Source organism: Talpa occidentalis, unplaced genomic scaffold, assembly GCF_014898055.3.
Source record: "Talpa occidentalis isolate TD23 unplaced genomic scaffold, MPIMG_talOcc4v2.1 talOcc4.16, whole genome shotgun sequence".
NCBI lineage: Eukaryota > Metazoa > Chordata > Mammalia > Eulipotyphla > Talpidae > Talpa > Talpa occidentalis.
This window is the reverse complement of record NW_023601653.1, coordinates 81,605,116-81,626,178: the sequence shown is the minus strand read 5'-3', so window position 1 is coordinate 81,626,178 and position 21,063 is coordinate 81,605,116. Positions and strand designations below refer to the sequence as shown.

The window sequence follows — 21,063 nt, the reverse complement described above, 5'->3', positions numbered from 1 at the left end:
CAGGGCGAGGGGAGAGGACCGAGGAGGAAGTTAAGTGAGTTCTCAGGCACATACTCAGCCACCTACACGCCGCCTCCTCCCCCCGCAGCCCTAATTAGCCTAATCCGGGCGGTCCAATCCCCCCCGCCGCCCGCGCTGTCAACGGCTCAGGTCCCGCCCCCGCGGCGCGCCGCACCAATCAGCGAGCCCGCGGCGAATCCCCTGAGCGGGGCGGGCTCCGGGCGGGGGGCGGGGCCTCGCTGAGGACCTCGCCTGGGCGCCGCCGCCGGTTCGTCTCCGCTTTCCCTCAGCCGCCTCCTTTCAACCTTGTCCGCCCGTCGGTGCGGCCTCCGGTCCCGCGGCGGCGGCTCCCCGTTCCTGCCGCAGCTCTCTCCCCTTCTCCCTCCCCAGCAGGTCCCCGAGTTCGCCCGCCATGGCTTTACTCACCGCGGCCGCTCGGCTCCTCGGGGCCAAGGTGAGCAGCTCCGCGCGGGAGCGAGCCGTCCGGGGTGGGGCTGCGGCGCCGCGGGCCTCCGGCGCCGGGGTCACCTCCCCCCCGCGCGCCTTAAAGGGGCCCCGCGGGGCGGCCGCGGCCCATGTGCGACTCCGGCCTTCCGGCGCCGGCGGGTGAGCGTGGAGGGGGCGCTGCCCGCCCCCGTCTTGCGGGGGAGGCCGGACCCCACTTCACGCCACGTGTCTGGGTGGAGGGGAGTGGGGAGCGGGTGGCCCCGAGCCATAAAAAAAAAAAAAAAAGAAAGAAAAGGCCCGCCAGTGGATACCATGTGTTCCCCCGAGTTCGGGACAGCGCCTGTCCGGGGCGGGGGTGAGAGGAGGGGCCGGGCGAGCGGCTGTGCTCGCGCGTCCTCCGGCCGGGGCTGCAGCCGCGTCGATGTCGGCTTCTGCTCCTAGCCCGGGCCTTGTCAGCGCAGAACCGCCCGGTTCCATTTCTCGAGCCCGGTTAATGCCCCGCGGGGAGCGCGCCCGGAGCAGTCCTGCGGAGGAGCGGGGCTCACGCTGGCCTCGGGACGCTTGCACTTTTTACATAGGAGGCTTTGGGTGGGGCGGGGCGCTGCTGTGAGACCTTCTGCATAGTTGTCATGTACGAGTGGAGAAAGCACCAAAAAGATCATTTCTCTCAAACTGCGGGCCGATAAATGAAGATACTGGGCAGGAGAGAGTAAGGCCAAGGTCACGTGACTGCTGTTTCACCCAGTTTTGCTGTTAAATCTACCCAGAGGGCCTCCCCTCATTCTTTGGGGACTTTACTTCACTTTTACTGCCTTCTGGATCATAGGAATCTTGTTGCAGGTGATGGTGTTTTCAATTTCAGATTGCCAAGACTTTTTCTCTGGATAATATAGCCTTTTAAACAGAGGAATTGCTGTCCTGAGGGAGTCCTAGCCCTCTCATTCAAGGAAGGACAGTCCCATAAGTGACCTTGACTCCTGCAAAGAATTTATATTTTCTCTTCTGCAGACAGATTGAAGTTGCAGGCACTTAGGGAAAGGAAAGTATAGGGATGGTTTTGGCTGGCTGTGGGTGCGCTTGCGTGGTTGGCAGCTAAGGTGAACCCTGTACGATTTATATTGGGGTTCTTCCAGACACCCAGCAGCAAGGTGGAGGCTGTTCATTGGGGAGATACTTGTCTTACTTTACTGTTGCTTCTGCTGCCAGGGAACAGGGTAAGGAAGCCTCTTGGGAAATGAAGTAAGTTCTAGATAGTGTTTTTGGCAGAATAGGGGACACTATAATTAGTTCATTCCAGAACTGCTAACCATGACCAGATGTCTAACCCTACAATAGTTTGAAAGAGTCTTTACAACTTACCTTTTGAATTTATTTTGTTTCTTAAGCCTTTGGATGAGTTCAGAAAACTTTTGGGATGACAAGCTATTTAATTGTAGTCTTGTTGCTGTTTCACTTACTTTCCTGTCAGAGAGGGACCGAGGATCCCAGAAACCTATATGTTGGAAGCCATTAGAAGACTTTTGACCCTTAAATCTAGCAAAGGCCAATCAACTCAGGAATGGAAATTTCCAAGAAGCCTTTCAGTTTGCCATTATTGTTATCACCTGCTTGAGCTTTCTTTCTTTCTTTCTTTTTTTAAATTGATTTATTTATGCATACAAGAGCTGGGGTGCAGGCCAGAGATGGGGGTGGGGTGAGAGGATTCACCAGAGACAGAGTGGGGAGCAGAACAGGCAGATTGACTGAAACACACAGCTGAGGGGAGCAGCAGGTGAGACAAGAAAGGTCTGCTGCGCCCTATGGGTAGCTCCCTGGCCTGGGGTTGAACTTGTGCTATAGTATCTGAGAATAGCTTCACAGTGCTGAGACCCAACTCCCTGCACCACCAGGGAAGCCCCTTAATTAGTACTTAGTTTTATTTTTGCAGTTAAGGTAGAAGGACAAAAAGAATCTTCTGTCCTGGAAGGACTGACCCTTATCATTTTGATCCTCAAGGTCAGAAGTAGTTTCACTTTTTGAGGGGAGAATTCTTTTTAACCTTGGTAGGAAAAACAAATGTCATTGTTCTCTTGTTCCACCATACCTAGGTATTTAAAGGAACACCTGAATTGGAAGGAAACTAATTCAGAGCTTGTTTTAAAATTGTTTGATTTCGGAGCCTCCCTGGTGGCGCAAGGGGTTAAGTCTCAGCACTATGAAGCTGTCCGCAGCCTCTCTAGCGTGGGTTTGATTCCCGGCTGGCCAGGGAGATACCCACATGGTGCAGCAGACCTCTCCTGCCTTACCCACTGCTCTCCTCAGCAGTGTATTTCAGTAGGTCTGCCTGTGCTGCTCCCCACTCTGTCTCTGGTGAAACCTCTCTCTACCACCCCATACCCCTGGCCTGCACCCCAGCTCTTGTATGCATAAATAAATCTTAACAAAAAATAAAATAAAATTGTTTGATTTCTTGTTTATCCAAATGAATTTATATTAAGCAATGGTTTTAGTATTAGCTGTGGGTACCTTAGCTTTGCAATGTAAATTTTGTCTTTTCTGGGCTTGGCTCTGGGCTGAGAATTGGAATAGGACCAGTTCATTTCTAGACTCTTCATGCCAACCTGACTTAAGCAGCCCTAGTTAGAGTTATTTCTTATACCACTGAGAATTACTTGTCTAAGCAGGCAGGATGTTTAGTAACTTTGAGCAAGTCAATCCAAAAGTGTTTGTAGAATTTTTTTTTTTAAGATTTATTTATCTATAGAAGAACTGGGGTACAGGCCAGAGGCATGGGAGGGTGAGAGAATTCACCAGAGACAGCGGGAAGCAGAACAGGCAGACTGACTGAAATCTGCTGAGGGGAGCAGCGGGGAGACAGGAGAGGTCTGCTGCGCCATGCGGGTATCCCCCTGGCTGGCCGGGAATCAAACCCATGCTGCAGAGGCTGTGGACAGCTTCACAGCGCTGCGCTCAACATGCCTCACCGGGGAGGCCCTGATTTTAGATTATTTTTAGAGTTTTTCAAGATAGTTAATACTCATAATTCTATTACAGCAGTCCTACAAATTGTCCATTTTGTTTGGTGGAATGTTAGGCTTAAAGCCCAAAACTTTTAAAGACAAGCACTCAAATTTCTGAGCCTTTGTTTTGATTATCAGCCTACCCAAAATAATGGCAATTCCTTGACACTTACTAGAGGGACCAGAAATGAAAAATGAAGGGTAAAGCATCATGTGCTAGTGGTGGAACAACTGTATTTGATCTTCCTAGTGACCTTTACAGTGTTAGAAGGTGACTGCATGGGAGTGGGGAAGCAGGGCACACAATATGGTGAGGAGACATGAGGGCGATAACTAGATAGGAAAGCTGGCATTTGTGGTTTTTAGAATCCAGGTGAGCAGCAAGCAGGATACCATACTTTGTGGATTTCCAGAGCACACAGTAATTCCTTCTGCCATTTTTAGTGCTTTAGTGATAGAGTTGAGTATGATGTCAAATGTAAACCAGTAGTGAGGTAACTTTAGCAGTACATTTTTCTTATGATCCTCTTCAATTCTTCCCTCAAATTTCTTAGGTCCTTGTATTTCTTTTTAACATGCTGTCATTCTTCAAGGTCTCTAAGTTCAGTGTGCTTTATCACCTGGATGCTTTTTAACATCACCCATTCGTGAATCCTGCCTTAGAATTCTGATTCAGTAAAGGTGGAATGGAATCTGGAAACCTGAACTTTGTCAGGTCCCTCAGTTGACAGACCATGCTTGATGTTGTCTTTCTGATGGGCCAGTCAAACCACATACAGACCTTTTAGTTTGCAAGTTTATTGAATATGTGTATGAAACCTTGAGCATTTTCAATTTAGTGATTATTTTAAAAATTGGCTTCATAAGTGACTATTCTAAACAACAGTCTGTTTTAGACTATTTTCCATAGTTTTGTATTCATGGTCTTTTTTCCCCAAATGCATTAGAAAAAGATTTCTGAATCCTTGAGCAAAACATTACAAGAGCCTCCCTGGTATCACAAGCAGTTAAGTCTCGGCACTGTGAAGCTATACGCAGCCACTACATCACGAGTTCGATCCCCAGCCAGGGAGCTGATCTATATGGTGCAGCAGACCTCTCCTGTCTCGCCTGCTGCTCCCCTCAGCAGTGTATTTCAGTAGATCCACCTGTTCTGCTCCCCACTCTGTCTCTGGTGAGTCCTCTCCCCCCTCCCACAGCTCTGGCCTATACCCCAGTTCTTGGATGCATAAATAAAATCTTTCAAAAAAAAAATTAGGAGCTAAAACATAAAGATAACTAGTAGGGGTAAGGGAACAGTTTCCACTTCCTGAGAAAGTCATAAGGGGACAGTCAGATTCTGTATACTTTATCAATTACTATATACTCAGTGTATGCATTAATTGTTACCAAATATTTGTTAAAGAATGGAAAGAATTTCTACTGAAAGGAAAATCAGGACTCTTAATTCTTTTCTGGAGCTGAATTGGTGCCTTTTTTGTCTTCCTTGTTGAATGATCAGTGAACCTTTAGGGAAGTGCCTGTTGGAAAATGGCAGGTAGAATTATTATTATTATTATTTTTGGCCCTCCCTGGTGGCACAAGGAGTTAAGACACAATCTGTGAAGCTATTCGCAGCCACTGGAGCATGAGTTCAATCCCCGGGCAGGGAGCTACCCACATGGTGCAGCAGTCCTCTCTTGACTCGCCCGCTGCTCCCCTAAGCAGTGTATTTCAGTCAGTCTGCCTGTTCGGTTCCCCACTCTGTCTCTGGTGAATCCTCCCACCGCCTCCGCCCCACCTCTGACCTACACCCCAGTGGCTGGTGATAGCTTGATAGTGCTGAGACTTTAACCCCTGCACCACCAGGGAGGCCCCAACAGGTAGAATTATTAAAGAAATTGCCCCAAGTACAAAGGGGGTCAGAGAATGATATCTGAATATTACTCTGGTCAGGCTATTAAGTGGCCTGACCCAGTACAGTGCTGGCCAATTTCCACGATTATCATTGTGAAATGCACATGTTAAGTGACTTTAACTCTCACCTGGTTTGAGGGCAAGAGGAGTCCTTGCCATATGCATGTTCTTTTCCTTCTGCATTGGAAAACTTCATGGCACAAGATTTTTTCCTCCCAGTTCTTAGTGCGTTATGTTTGGTTCATTGACTAAGCCAGTTCTGCTGGCTTGGCAAGCTCTCATCTTGATGAAGGACAAGGGCTCTATTAAAATCACAAGCATCTCTTTCAAGCTTTTTTTTTTTTAATTTTTATTTTTATATAAGAACTGGGGTACAGGCCAGATGCGCAGGAGGGTGAGAGGATTCACCAGAGACAGAATGGGGAACGGAACAGGCAGACTGAAGAAATATGCTGCAGAGGGGAGCAGCGGGCGAGACAGGAGAGGTCTGCTTCGCCATGTGAGATTCTTGCTGGCTCGCCTGCCCGCCGGGATCAAACCCGCGCTGCAGAGGCTGCGGAGGGCTTCACAGTGTGGCGCTCAAAGGCCTGTGCCACCAGGGAAGCCCAACTTGCAAGCTTTTAATGTTGGAGCTCCTGGAAATGTGGAAGGGCATATTCTGAATTTGCTTGGGTTGGAAGGTCAAAGAAAATTTGGCTTTTCCCCTATAGATGTGGACCAAAGATGCTAATTAAGAGAGGAAAATAAAAGTGTTTCTCCAAATAGAATTTATTATTACTAGAATTTGGGAGAGAAATCCTCTTTCTATTGAGGCAGGAAAGAGACCCTTCAGAAAAAAGCCTCTTTTATAAAGAAGCTAAACAATTCTTGGTAAGTGATTTGGCCAATACCCCATTCCAGAAATACTCTCTTAAGTATTCTAGGCAATCCTAGCAGAGATTCTTGCATGTGCTATTAGTCCTGTTCTCCCTTGCCCCTTTAATTCTTTCAATTTTATTTTTCCATCCTAGCCCACATCTATCAACAATAGCAAACTCAGGGCCTCCCCAGTGGCGCAGCGGTTGAGCGCTGGGTTGCGAAGCTGCCCGCAGCCTCTGCAGCACTGGTTTGATTCCCGGCTGCTCCCCGGCCACCGGCGGAGGGTCCCACATGGTGCGCAGACCTCTCCTGCCGCCCGCTGCTCCCCTCAGCAGCGTACTTCAGTCCTTCTGCCTGCTCTGCTCCCTGCTCTGGCTCTGGTGAATTCTCTCACCCTCCTGTGCTTCTGACTGTACCCAGTGCTTGTATAAATAAATAAATAAATCTTAAAAAAAAAGTAAAAGAGAATGTGAGATGCAGTTGTTACACTTATTTAAAAAAAAAAAAAATTAGCAAACTCGGTGGAAGAATTCTTGCAAGGGTTGGCAGCAAACGATGTTTGAAATGGCCTCTTAGTGGTTGTGACCTCACCTGCAATCTGTAGAAAATCCTGACTTTCAGACACATTGTACTCCTGATCCTTCTTTCCATGAATCCCTCTCCCAGTGAAAGAGCTTGCCTCTTAAGTGAGGTGACGCCCAGGTTCACCTGACAGCTGCTGTACCCTCAGGTTACCCTACAAGCGGTGTATGTGTACAACCAGAAGCCAAAAGCCCAGTTGCCACACCTCCAGTGTTGGGGGAGGAGCTGGGAGGTGGAAGTTCAGCAATGACTCAGAGGTTTGTAATCTGCCTGTCAGTAAGTGTAGTTTGAATGTACTGTACAAAACTATTCAGCTTTCTTTGGCAGCCAGGTGGTAGATGAAATGAAGTGTGTAGGCTTAGGTGTGACAAACCTCCACCATCTCCTCTATTTGCTCTTCTGGGAGAGATTATGGTTAGTTAAATTGGTTTCTTCTCCATGAGATTCTCTCTTGGTTGATAGACCCTCAAAAAAGGAAATTGGAGCTTTATTTCCTTTATTTCATCCCCTGCTCTGGCTTGACTCTCTTTCCTGGGATCTAACACATTTCTAAGAAACAGGTATTCATTGAACTCTGCTATGCAGAAGGCACAGTTCTTTTTTTTTTTTTTTAAAGGTGTTTTTTTTTTTTTTTTTAATAGAGGCATGTTTTATTTATTTATTTATTTGTTTGTTCGTACATGCACTGGGTACAGTCAGAAGCGCGGGAGGGTGAGAGAATTCACCAGAGCCAGAGCGGGGAGCAGAGCAGGCAGAAGGACCGAAGTACACTGCTGAGGGGAGCAGCGGGCGGCAGGAGAGGTCTGCACGCCATGTGGGACCCTCCTCCGGTGGCCGGGGAGCAGCCGGGAATCGAACCGGCGCCGCAGAGGCAGCGGGCAGCCTCGCAACCCAGCGCTCAACCGCTGCGCCACCGGGGAGGCCCAAGGCACAGTTCTTGATGCTTTCATGAAAATTATTTCATCATCGTTTACTGGTCTACCCCAAAAATTGACTTTATTATTACCAATTTAGAGATGTGAAAACTGTGATATAGATATTAGATCACATAGCTAAGGTAACACAGCAGTATAGTGATTGAACCTGGATTTAGGATTTGATCATTGAAAACTTCACATCCCAAACACTTTATGTTCTACCCTATTGCTTGCTCCTTTGCCTAGACCATGGGTGTGTCTCAGACTGACTTGTTCATATGAATCATCTAGTGGGCTTGTTAAGATTTATATCTTATATATCTTTATATCTTAGTATGTCTAAGGTGAGCCCTAAGATTGTGCACCTCTCTGACAAGCTCCAAATAACGCTAATGCTGCTGACTAGGCAGTCTTTTTTTTTTTTTTTTTTTTTTTTTTTTTTTTTTAGATTTATTTATTTATACAAGAACTGGGGTACAGGCCAGATGGCCAGGAGATACTCTCACCAGAGACAGAGTGGGGAACAGAACAGGCAGACTGACGAAATACACTGCTGAGGGAAGCAGTGGGTGAGACAGGAGAGGTCTGCTGCACCGTGTGGGACCCTCGCTGGCCAGCTGGGATTGAACCGGCGCTGCAGAGGCTGCGGAGAGCTTCACAGTGTGGCACTCAGCTGCCTGCGCCACCAGGGGAGGCCCTATCTCAATTATTTTTAGTAAGAGGGCCAAGACTAGAACCCAGATTTTCTTTTCCTGGTTCCAAATCAGAAAAGTGCTTTGTTTTCTGTATTACTAGGTAAACTTATCCTAACTAGAATTTTTCATATTTTAGCCTTTTGAGCAAACATATTAATGAACTGCTAACTTTAAAATCCTTCTGGTTTCTCCTGAACTGCAGGGTTAGATTAAAATATGACTAAACTTGACACTGAAGGGTACGGGAAAGTCACCATACTATTTAATTTGATGTATTTATTATATAACAGACATGAAGCATTTGCTGTGTGCCAGGCATGGTTTCAAGGGCTTCGTAAATACTGACTTCATTAATCCTCATAGCAGTCCTCTAAGGTAGCCGCTATTATGACTCCCATCTTACAGAGAAGGAAACAGGCACAGAAAGGTTAATGACTTGGCTAGGGTCACACAGCTAGTAAGTACAGATAAGTGTAATAGAAACAGATTCTACGACTAGATACATAGCCAAGCTCTTGACAGACTTTGCCTTGCACATTGGAGATCTGACTAAGTGTTGCTGATGGACATTAGGGACACTTTGTTTAAGTTGCTCCTGAGACTCCTTATTAAATGGCAAAGAAGGTCTCTACGAAGGAAATTAACACTTTGCTGATGGTGGAAGTGCGGTGCTAGTTTTGTTCCAACTTCCTCTTCCCTAACTATTCTCTTAAAATGTCATTCATGTAAACAGATCTGCAAAATCACTCACTAAGCAGGAGTCAACCGATGTTGCATTCTTTTTTTTTTTTTTTAATAGAGGCATTTTTTTTATTTGTTTGTTTGTTTGTTTGTTTTGTTTATACATGCACTGGGTACAGTCAGAAGCGCGGGAGGGTGAGAGAATTCACCAGAGCCAGAGCGGGGAGCAGAGCAGGCAGAAGGACCGAAGGACACTGCTGAGGGGAGCAGCGGGCGGCAGGAGAGGTCTGCGCGCCATGTGGGACCCTCCTCCGGTGGCCGGGGAGCAGCCAGGGATCGAACCGGCGCCGCAGAGGCCGCGGGCAGCTTCGCAACCCAGCGCTCAACCGCTTCGCCACCGGGGAGGCCCCGATGTTGCATTCTTAAAGCCTTATAGTTCCCTCCCTGCTTCTCATCTTAAATGAAGTAAAAGGAGAGTGCAATTCATTGATTCTAGCAGTTCTCTCTTAGAAGGGGAAAATAAACTTTGATTTATGTTCAGTTGATAGAGGAAAGCCTCCATGCTGAGGTTCTTTTCCATTTTCATCATCTTATTAGATCACATGTGCACATCAGCTCTCCAATGTGCTAGGCAAAGTCTGTCAAGAGCTTGGCTATGTATCTAGTCGTAGAATCTGTTTCTATTACACTTATCTGTACTTACTAGCTGTGTGACCCTAGCCAAGTCTTTAACCTTTCTGTGCCTGTTTCCTTCTCTGTAAGATGGGAGTCATAATAGCGGCTACCTTAGAGGACTGCTATGAAGATTAATGAAGTCAGTATTTACAAAGCACTTGTAGACTAGACTCTCATTCTGTGTGGAGCTTGTATTTTTTCCCTAAGATTTAACCTTAATCTGTGCTTACAGTCTTTTATCTTGCTAATGAGATAGCCAACCATTCTAGAAACTTAAAAATGGCTTAGAAGTGGAAAAATTATTAAGGAGAGATTTCAGCTTATTCTCTCAACTGATATGTTTGTTCCCTGTAGCCTTCAAAAAAAAAAATATCAAGCCACCACAACCACCAGCAACCCACAACTATAAGTTATGCTTCATGAGAATGGTCTCTGGGTGATGAGGCCTCAATTATAGTTTGTGGGATCGTGAACATGGAGTAGCTTGGCCAAGGCTAGCTCTGTAGAACAATAGCTTGAACTTAGTCACGTGGCTTCCCTTGTCCACATTTTGGCAACTAATGAGAAAAGGCAAAGTTTTTCCTTTAGTCCTGGATTGACTCGCATTTGCACCATGCAGGCTAAAGAGGCTGAAAGACTGTACTGCCCCATGTTGTACTTGTGGCCAAGTCATCTTCAGTGAGCTAGAGGAGACTCTAGGGAGAGAAGAAATGAGTTAATGAGGCTGGTTAGCAAGCTGCAGCAGTCCCACTTTGCTTTGGGGGCATATTTGTTTATATTTTGCTCTTTGAGTTTAGCTTCTTTGTAAGAGAAGCTTTTTTCAAGGGTCTCTTAACCTTTTTTTTTTTATTATTATTATTTTTTATTTTTGAGTAGAAGAACTGGGGTACAGGCCAGAGGTGTGGGAGGAGTGAGAGGATTCACCAGAGACAGAGTGGGGAGCAGACCAGGCAGATCTACTGAAATCCACTGCTGAGGGGAGCAGCAGGCAAGACAGGAAAGGTCAGCTGCACTGGCTGGGTATCAAACTTATGCTGCAGTAGCTGCAGATAGCTTCATGGTGCTGATACTTAACCCCTTGCACCACCAGGGAAGCCCCTCTTTTACCTTTTCAATCCTCTTTCCTACCCCAATAGAAAGAGGATTAGTAAAATTTAAAATGCCCTCAAGACCCTACTGAACTCTCACTCTACCTAGACTTGAGATTTTCAGAATTTATATAGTACCATTGGTTCAGATGATTTCAGCACAACCAGAGAATGTTGCAACAGTTACTGGAGAAGGTCTCTGGCCTTTTGATAAAAGGAGAAAAGTTGTAAATTTGATCTGTGATGAGTTTGTATGTTTAATCTTTGTTTTCAAAGTGCTTTCATATCCATTAGAGTTTAATTATCACAAAACAACCCTGTGAGATGTATGCTGGGTATTAGCATCATTTTATAGATGAGGAAACTATCTCACTTTATCTTTTTTTTTTAAGATTGATTTATTTATGCATACAAGAGCTGGGGCGCAGGCCAGAGATGCCGGGGTGAGAGGATTCACCAGAGCAGAACAGGCAGATTAATTGAAATACACTGCCGAGGGGAGCAGCAGGCGAGACAGGCAAAGTCTGCTGCGCCATGCGGGTAGCTCCCTGGTCAGGGATCGAGCTTGTGCCACAGTGGCTGCAGTCAGCTTCATAGGTTGCGTCCCAACCCCTTGGCACCATCAGAGAGGCCCACTTTATCTTCTTTTTTTTTTTTTTTTTTCCAAAGATTATTTATGCATACAAGAACTGGGGTACAGATCAGTGGGGAGGGGGCAGGGGATGAGAGGATTCACCAGAGACAGTGTGGGAAACAGAACAGCAGGTTGACTGAAATACACTGCTGAGGGGAGCAGCGGGCAAGACAGGAGAGGTCTGCCGTGCCATGTGGGTAGCTCCCTGGCCAGCTGGGAATCAAACCCATGCTGCAGAGGCTGTGGACAGCTTTACAGCGCTATATTCAACCTGCTGTGCCACTGAGGAGGCCCAACTGGGTATTTTTAACTGCTTCTCTGATCTTTCCTCTGTGCCTGACAAAACACAGGCCTGAATGATGAACCTAGACAATGAGAAAAGTTTCTCTTTAGGGAATGCTGAATGAGATTATAAATGTAAGAAGCAGAGTTAAATCTACTGCGTCCAGTCTGGTAACTCCTTCCATGTACTGCTCATAATCTTTTGTAGCTTTCTGATGTTAAACTGACCTTAGAAGCTCAGGTGAAGAGTAGGGCTGAGTTACTGTAACTCCTGTTAATAAATAAGAAGGAGGTCTAACTGTTTCCTTGGATTTGTGTGTTCTTTGCAGAATGCGTCCTGTCTTGTTCTCGCTGCCCGGCATGCCAGTGCTTCTTCCACAGTAAGATTTGGAAAAGGGAACTGAGAATCACTGAGACATCCTGACCCTGGGACCCAAAGTGTGGGTGGGGGAGTTGGCTGCCGCCTAGCCTCATCGTTATCCTGAGTATCTCCTGGAGGTGTCCTTGTTGTTACTATTATTGTTAATAATAAAATTCTACAGCTACTTTAAGAAATAATTTTACTCTATAATGCAGTAAAGTGAGAATATCAAATAATTTTGTCTAATCTTTTTAAATATTTTAAATAGTAAATTATACATGACATAAAAATTACTTTTTTTTTTTTAAGATTTATTTTATACAAAACCGGGGTACAGGCCAGGCCAGATGTGCGGGAGGATGAGAGGATTCACCAGAAACAGCAGAGAACAGAACAGGCTGAAGGACTGAAATACACTGCTGAAGGGGAGCAGTGGGTGAGACAGGAGAGGTCCACTTGCCATGTGGGTTGCTCCGAGGTCGGCGGGGATTGAACCGGCACTGCAGAGACTGCGGACAGCTCCACAGCACTGCGCTCAACCGCCTGCGCCACCAGGGAGGCCCAAAATTTACCATTTTTAAGTGTACAGTGCAGTGGCAGGAAGTCCATTCACATTTTTATGCAGCCATCACCAGCTGCCATCTCCAAATTGAAACTTGACTAAACTCCTCATTACCCTCTCTGCCTAATTATTTTACCTTTATCTGTACAGAGTAGTTAACCAGACTTTCCTAGCAGACTGCCAAGATCTAAAAAGCAGTCTTAATGTACTTTGCAGGAAATCTAATGAGTCTCTTACCATCACTTGCCTCTACTTCTCTTGTTAGAATCTGAAAGATGTATTGGCTGACCTGATACCTAAGGAGCAGAACAGAATTAAGACCTTCAGGCAGCAACATGGCAAGACAGTAGTAGGCCAAATCACTGTGGACATGGTAAGGATTGTGGGGTTTGGGCTAGAAATGGTAGCTCTATACTATGCTTCTACAGAAGTGCTGTAGCCCTCACTGATGCTTTAAAACATTCTGTCCCATATAAGGAAATGTTGGCGCTTATGCTATTTATTGGAAATTAAGGTTGTGCTTTCCTACAAATTTAATAGTGGAGCTTAACCTAAGTCACCTTTCAGAGGAATGAATGAAGTTTCTATTCCTGTTTCTAACCCCTCAGCTTTTTGGGTGAGGGCGCTCTATCTTTGAGTTGATACTGTTCTGACTAACCAGTTAAACCATAGCTCTGACATATCTTCCAGAACAGCTTTAGGATGATTTCTTCCCCAGCCCTAACAGTATGAACAGCTTAGATAATAATTCCTTATCTTTGTTTACCATTGGTTTCCATCTCATTCAATGTAATAGGTCTGTTCTGTTTCCTTTGGTTGGAGGGGGTAAGAGTGGAAAGGAGAAAGAATAAAATACAACAAGAAAAGGAAGCAAAGTGACAGAAATATTAAATACAGTGATTTCTCAATTAAAATTTTTCATTTCCAACATTAGCAGTCTTCCTTGCTACAGTGTTCTGTAGTATAGTAAGTTAACTCAGAAATCTTCCACCCAATGAAGTTTTGCAAGAACAGGATTAAACTTCCTCTCCAGAACCCATGAAGCACTAACAAGCCCTGGCCTGAATGGTTCTGACTGTGGTTACATCCTCTTTTTTAGATGTATGGTGGCATGAGAGGCATGAAGGGCTTGGTCTATGAAACATCAGTTCTTGACCCTGATGAGGTAAGAGACCCTTATGTCAGTTACCAATTGTTACTGTGTTTTACTGAGTAATGTGCACACCATGGATTACACAAGTGAGGGCAAAGAAAACTAAAGCATCTACATATTTTGGAGGGTGGGAAATAGGCACATGTGGAATAACTGAAGAATAAGTTTATCTTCTTAATATATCAACTAGTAAATTAAAAGTACAAAGAAGTTATGTGAAAACTTAAGGCTTTAAAAGTTCTAATTTGTTGAAAGGTCTAATAAGGTCCTGGGACCAGTAAATCGTGTGATGTCCAAGCTAATAAATTTAGGGGTTGTAATTCTTATTTCTCCCTTGAGGGCATCCGTTTCCGAGGCTACAGCATCCCCGAATGCCAGAAACTGCTGCCCAAAGCTAAAGGAGGGGAAGAGCCCCTGCCTGAGGGCCTGTTCTGGCTACTGGTGACTGGACAGATCCCAACAGAGGAGCAGGTAAGAAAGTATAAGGACCCGCTTGTGTGCCAGAGGTGAGCCTTACTTAACTTCTCTCTCTCTTTTAGACACTTAATCCTGATCTGGCTGTGGGTGGAATTTTCTAGTGATGTGCAGTGATGGGAAGAAATCAGAATTCTGCTGTATTAGTGGGTTGGGTTGAATTCTCTTGGAATTTTTTACTCAAAGGTCACTTTTTTCTCCCTTTTCCCTTTCTAGTGTTTTAAGCAGTGTCTCTTTTTTTTACAGGTATCTTGGCTCTCAAAAGAATGGGCAAAGAGGGCAGCTCTGCCTTCCCATGTGGTCACCATGCTGGACAACTTTCCCACCAATCTACACCCCATGTCTCAGCTCAGTGCAGCAATTACAGCCCTCAACAGTGAAAGTAACTTTGCCCGAGCATATGCAGAGGGTATCCACCGATCCAAGTATTGGGAGGTAGGAATTTTGGGTGTGGTAATTGATATATGATAGTCATCCAAAGGACTTTGGAATTACAAAGATAAATAAAACCAAAACCAAGGTTATTGGTTTGGTCAGAGTAATATACATGTAAAAAGAAACTATAATTCAGTAATCTTACTGTAATAAAGTTATATACACAGAGCTGTTGGAACACTGAAAAGGATGTGACTTCATAATAGAGTACCTAAAGAAGATTCTGAGTAATCACACCCTAGCCCTGAGTCACACCCTAGATCCCTCTCTCTTTTTTTTTTTTTTTTAGATTGATTTATTTATGCATACAAGAGCTGGGGTATAGGTCAGAAGTGCAGGGGTAAGGGGATTCACCAGAGACAGAGTGGATAGTTAAACAGGCAGATTGACTGAAATACACTGCTGAAGGGAGCAGTAGTCTAGACAGAAAAGGTCTGCAGAGCCATGTGGGTCAGCTCCCTGGCAGGGATTGAACTTGTGCTGCAGTGGCTGCTGTACCTTCATAGTGCTGAGACTTAACCCCCTTGTGCCACCAGGGAGGCCCACTAAGTTATTTCTTGCTTCAATTTTACGTTTTAATTTTGGCAGCATTCTCATTGAAGTCTGGTGGTGTTGACAGAATTCATTGTGTAGTTGCCTAACAGATTACTTCATAGGGATTAAATCATTTAAGCTAGGTGTTACGGATTTTGCTTTTCGTTCCAATGGTACTGCTGAAACCTTGTCACTTACAGGAACACTTAGCCAGTAAGTATTTACTCAGTGCTTTCTGTGTACCTGAAACTGTGGATGAAATCAGAACTTTTTAAAGTTCCTAAAATCAAACTTAAAATGTTGTCCCTTCTCTAAGGGAACTTAAAATTCCTTTCAGAAAATAAAATTGGGATGCAAAAGTTAGTAAACTGTTTAACGTCACAAAAAAGAGAAGCAGGGGGCCTCCCCGGTGGCGCAGCGGTTGAGTGCTGGGTTGCAAAGCTGCCCGCAGCCTCTGCAGCACCGGTTCTGCAGTGCCGGTTCGATCCCCGACTGCTCCCCGGCCACCAGAGGAGGGTCCCACATGGCGCACAGACATCTCCTGCCGCCCGCTGCTCCCCTCAGCAGTGTATTTCATCAGTCTGCCTGTTCTGTTCTCTGCTCTGGCTCTGGTGAATTTTCTCACCCTCCTGCGCTTCTGACTGTACCCAGTGCTTGTATAAATAAATAAATAACTCTTTTAAAAAAAGAGAGAGAAGCAAGCAGATATTTTTTATCAAATAATCTGCTCAAGCCTATAGAGCTATACATTTATAAGAAATAGAGTGGGCAGTGTCTCCCCGTTGGCGCACCAGGTTGAGCGCCGCGCTGTGAAGCTGTCTGCAGCCTCTGCAGTGTGGGTTTGATTCCCGGCCGGCCAGGGAGAAACCCAAATGGTGTGGCAGACCTCTCCTGCCTTGCCCACTGCTCCCCTCAGTAGTGTCTTCTGCCTATTATGCTCCCCGCTCTGTCTCTGGTGAATTCTCTCACCCTCCCGCGCCTCTGACCTATACCCCAGTTCTTGTATAATTGAATAAATCTTAAGGAAAAAAAAAAGAAATAGAGTGGTAAATGACATCACAGCTATATAATCAGCGAAATCTAGGGGAATTTTTACAGAACACATGATCCAGTTTTCCTAACTTGCAAGTGAGAAAGGAGAGAAGGAACTTAAACTGATGAATAGAAGCTTCAGGGAAATATCAGACAATTGCTTTGTAGGCCATTTTTGGTCCTGACTCAGACAAATGAGGTGGAGTCTTTATAATCAGAGAAACTTAAATATTGAGTAAATATTTAATAGTAGTAGCATTTGTTTCCCTTTTTAGGTGGGATAATGGTTCTTCATTTTGTTTCTGTTTTAGAGATACAAACTTAAATATTATATATTGAGGTATATAATGTCCAGAGTTTGCTCAAAATAACTTGGCAAGTAAGAGGGAAAAGTAGGGGTATAGTTGAAGTAAGAGTGGTCATGAGTTAATGATTATTTGAGCTAGATGATGGCTTGGCTGAGTAAATAACCTTGTGTGAGTTACTTAGCTTCTCTTGACTTAGTATATATATGGTGAATTTTCTTTAAAAGATGGAGATAGAAATAATTACTAAGACTGAATGCTTAGAGCCTCGGTTCCCTCATTTGTGAAATGGAGGTTACATACTTTGTAAAGCAGTAAAAACTAGGAATAATGTTTTAATGTACATGAGAGTGTGTGTGTAAATCACTTAGTGTAGTGCTTGGGTCGTAATAGTTACTTTTCAGTTAATTATTGTTACTATATTCTATATTTAACCACCCAGGGTGTAACTAACCATCAACCCAAAAAGCTTGATCCATGGAGGACAAACAGCACCTCTGCTTGATTCTTCTTTGCTAATAATTCCTTTTCTTTTTTTCTCTATTTTCCTCTTCTGATCAGTTGATATATGAAGATTGTATGGATCTGATTGCAAAGCTACCTTGTGTTGCAGCAAAAATCTACCGGAATCTCTACAGGGAGGGCAGCAGTATTGGGGCCATTGACTCCAAGCTGGACTGGTCCCACAATTTCACCAATATGTTAGGCTATACCGATGCTCAATTCACTGAGCTCATGCGCTTGTACCTCACTATCCACAGGTGAGCTACATCCAACAACCATAGCCACCAAGTGACTAGATTTGGTGGGAAATTTTAGGAAAAGCTGTGTAATGTTATCATTTTCTGAGAACAAGTGGTAGGCAGCAAGGAGATGGGAACATAACGTAAGGGATGATATAACACAAGAAAGAGATCTAGTAGAGGTTGGATCTAGCGAGTTACTATAACCACACTAAGAACAAGATAGTGCTTCTAAATGGGGAAAAAAGGGTACTATTGATAGTTGTTCCATTGGGTGGGCCTTCAGTTTTCCAGGAGCTCCCTCTTCTGGCCATTAATGTTACAGCTGGGCTGAGCGTGAGGGAGCTTGGCCCCCAGGAATCATCGCTCGGTAGCCTCTTCAGCTCAGTGGATTAGTGGCAAGGACTGGTCATGAGATTGGAACATCTCTTGTAAAGCTTAGATATAACTGACTGGCTGTAGGCTGGTATGAGCTCAAAACTAGGCAAGTATGTGACAAATCATCTGCCCCCTGTAGCCCTCACTCTTTCTTACTCTCCCACAGTGACCATGAGGGTGGCAATGTGAGTGCCCATACCAGTCACTTGGTAGGCAGTGCCCTTTCGGACCCCTACCTGTCCTTTGCAGCATCCATGAATGGATTGGCAGGGCCCCTACATGGACTGGCAAATCAAGTAAGACTACTTTTCCTTTACTTGCTCCATGTTTTCCTTATTCCTATGCTTTGTTTCTGATCTTGGGATTCTCCTCTGGTGTATTTATCGATACTCTTTTTATTCCCCAAATCTTACCCATAGGAAGTGCTTGTTTGGCTGACACAGCTACAGAAGGAAGTTGGCAAAGATGTGTCAGATGAGAAGTTACGAGACTACATCTGGAACACACTTAACTCAGGACGGGTGAGCAAAAATGTTTAGCAACTAGGCAAAAGGCCAACACCCAAAATATTTTTCTACCCTGAAAATTTTTAGAGACAAGAAATTTTACTTGCAGATTCAGCAGACCTTTCCCCTCTCTTTGCAGGTTGTCCCAGGCTATGGCCATGCAGTGTTAAGGAAGACTGATCCACGATACACCTGTCAGCGAGAGTTTGCTCTGAAACACCTGCCTCAGGACCCCATGTTCAAGCTGGTTGCTCAGCTGTACAAGATTGTGCCCAATGTCCTCTTAGAGCAGGGCAAGGCCAAGAATCCTTGGCCCAATGTAGATGCTCACAGTGGGGTGTTGCTCCAGGTGAGTCTTCCTTTTATGCTTTCACTCTAATTTGTCTCAAACCTTGTTGTTTTCTGCTGCTATTTACAAAATTAACTCCCCAGTCACAGTAAGAACTCTCTTACCTCCTCCCTTACCTTTTAGATGGTGGGGGGCCAGGGGATAGGGAGAAAGAGGTGCTCTCTTTTCAGAATCCCAATTGCTATACTTTTCCCAGTGTCTTTTCTATTTTTTTTTTTTAAGATTTATTTATTTATTTGTTTATTTATACAAGCACTGGGTACAGTCAGAAGCGCGGGAGGGTTAGAGAATTCACCAGAGCCAGAGCAGGGAGCAGAGCAGGCAGAGGGACCGAAGTACACTGCTGAGGGGAGCAGCGGGCGGCAGGAGAGGTCTGCGCACCATGTGGGACCCTCCTCTGGTGGCCGGGGAGCAGCCGGGGATCGAACCGGCACTGCAGAGGCTGTGGGCAGCTTCGCAACCCAGCGCTCAACCACTGCGCCACCAGGGAGGCCCGTCTTTTCTATTTAAGGCAACTGAAATTAAGGTTGTTGTTGCCCTGGACTTGGACCTGCCACTGCCTTTGGACCTTTAACAAAGTATTTTTCTCTTACCTTACAGTACTATGGCATGAAGGAGATGAATTACTACACAGTCCTGTTTGGAGTGTCACGGGCACTGGGTGTCCTGGCGCAGCTCATTTGGAGCCGAGCCCTGGGCTTCCCTCTAGAGAGGCCCAAATCCATGAGCACAGAGGGGCTGATGAAGTTTGTGGACTCTAAGTCAGGATAAAAATGGAGAATGAGGGGAAACTAACTACTAGAAAGTGAGGGAACTTAAAAATGAATACTTTTTTTGTTTCATGGGGCCTTTAAATACTTAAGATTAAATTGTATCTGAGGCACTGATAATAAGTTTGAGGTTAAAATATAAATTAAGACCTTAAAAGATAAAAAGTTGACCCCTTCTTCCCTAACTAGCTCCTTTCCTCTGCCTGGTAAGAGTTGTCCATCAACTGTAGGATGATCAGGACTAATTAATGCATGTGGTATGAGTTAGGTTTGGCCCCCCCCTTCGCCCCCACCACCGCCGCCATCCTAGGGTGAGAATCTGACTCTTCCTCCCCTGAGTCAAAGCCGGTTGCAGAGAATCTGCAGTCGTGTCAGAGCTTTTGGTTCTACTCTGCCCAACCCTTAATAGGTCAGCAAATCGGGATTCTGCCCTTTGTTTCCATAGGAATCATGTTGGATTGCCAGCTGTATACCAAGCCCCTTTGCCGTCTCCCAGGCGCACACACTTCCTATCGAGACCTGTTGATTAGCTGGACATGCTTTGGCTTTTTCTTTTTATGCTACCAGGTGATCATAAAGGCCATGGCATTTGCTGTGATTGGCACCTAATGTTTGTCTTTTTTAAATCCTTCCTGCAAGTTAAGGTCTGGGAGTGTTCTATTCCTCATTACTTTAGTACTCACACATTTAGTGATTATCTATACCTGCTGTACCTCAAGCTGAGGATGCTCTGGACTTTCCCCTTTTGGTTCCTACAGAGACCTCTTTCAGCAGGTTGTACATACCACTGTCTGGCCTTTGATCTTTCCCAGTCACTTGACTTTATCACTTTATCAGTGCTTAATGTGAACTAAGCTTTTTACATCACAGAACACAAACCACTACCCTCTGACCTGGTGTATTTTTGGTTTTCTTTTCCGCTTTTAATATGTTGTGGGCCACAGAATAGGGACTTGGAAATGACCAACGTGGTAAATGACCAACATGGTATCTTCACGGTCTGGCCCCAGGATACCTGCACCTCTTTTTGAGCAGGGAAATAATTTAAGATTAGACATAGTCTCCTTTGAATAGCAGGTCCTGGGGTTGAGGGCATTAAAAATCATAAACCTCCCTTTTCATCCCCTGCCACAAGAAATTGTCCCTTTATTTATCAAGGCAAATTCCTTGTCCTGACCCTTCCCCAAGAGCTCACAGTACAGAGTCTGTTCTAGAAGCCCAATTTGCACAGGTTTTCAGTGACTCAGAATGCTCTATTGCCTTTTCTTTAAGAAAGGATTGAAATACACTCCTGCTGTGCCCCTTCCTCCCTCGCAACCCCTGCCTGTGTTTGTGTGGATCCCCAATACCCAGAACCACGCTGTTGAGATGGACACACTGTAAACCCCTGGATAACTGTCAAGTCATGATGCAGACTTCAGGTTGTTCTGTATAAAATGCAAAATAAATGTTTTTATTAACAATGGTTGGGCTTGCTATTATTAAATAAGACCTGGAAGAATCTCTGTTACGAGGTGAGGAATCTGAATAGCAAGATCCTGGACTTGGTGGGTATAAATTAATCTTCTGCATCCCTTCAGGCAGGTTTAGCTTTCGTTTCCCCTGCTCAGAAGATAGGTTCCCTGTGAGATTGGCCACGGAAATTTGTCTTTTCTCAAAGTTTAAAGTCCTTGACCTTTACTCCCCATTCTTCCTAATTTTGTTCTT

The 21,063-nt window shown here is 45.0% G+C and overlaps 1 protein-coding gene across 1 annotated transcript; it reads left to right on the top strand.

Annotated features, from left to right (window-relative positions):
• The first annotated feature begins 252 nt into the window (after window positions 1–252).
• CS (citrate synthase) lies at window positions 253–20,839 on the top strand. Its single transcript, XM_037514994.2, has 11 exons — window positions 253–454; window positions 12,084–12,134; window positions 12,943–13,050; window positions 13,777–13,842; window positions 14,170–14,301; window positions 14,551–14,739; window positions 17,172–17,371; window positions 17,898–18,027; window positions 18,151–18,252; window positions 18,377–18,586; window positions 19,187–20,839. The coding sequence occupies exons 1-11, from the start codon at window positions 413–415 to the stop codon at window positions 19,355–19,357; spliced, it is 1,401 nt and encodes a 466-aa protein (XP_037370891.1). The 5' UTR covers window positions 253–412; the 3' UTR covers window positions 19,358–20,839.
• The last annotated feature ends 224 nt before the right edge of the window (window positions 20,840–21,063 follow it).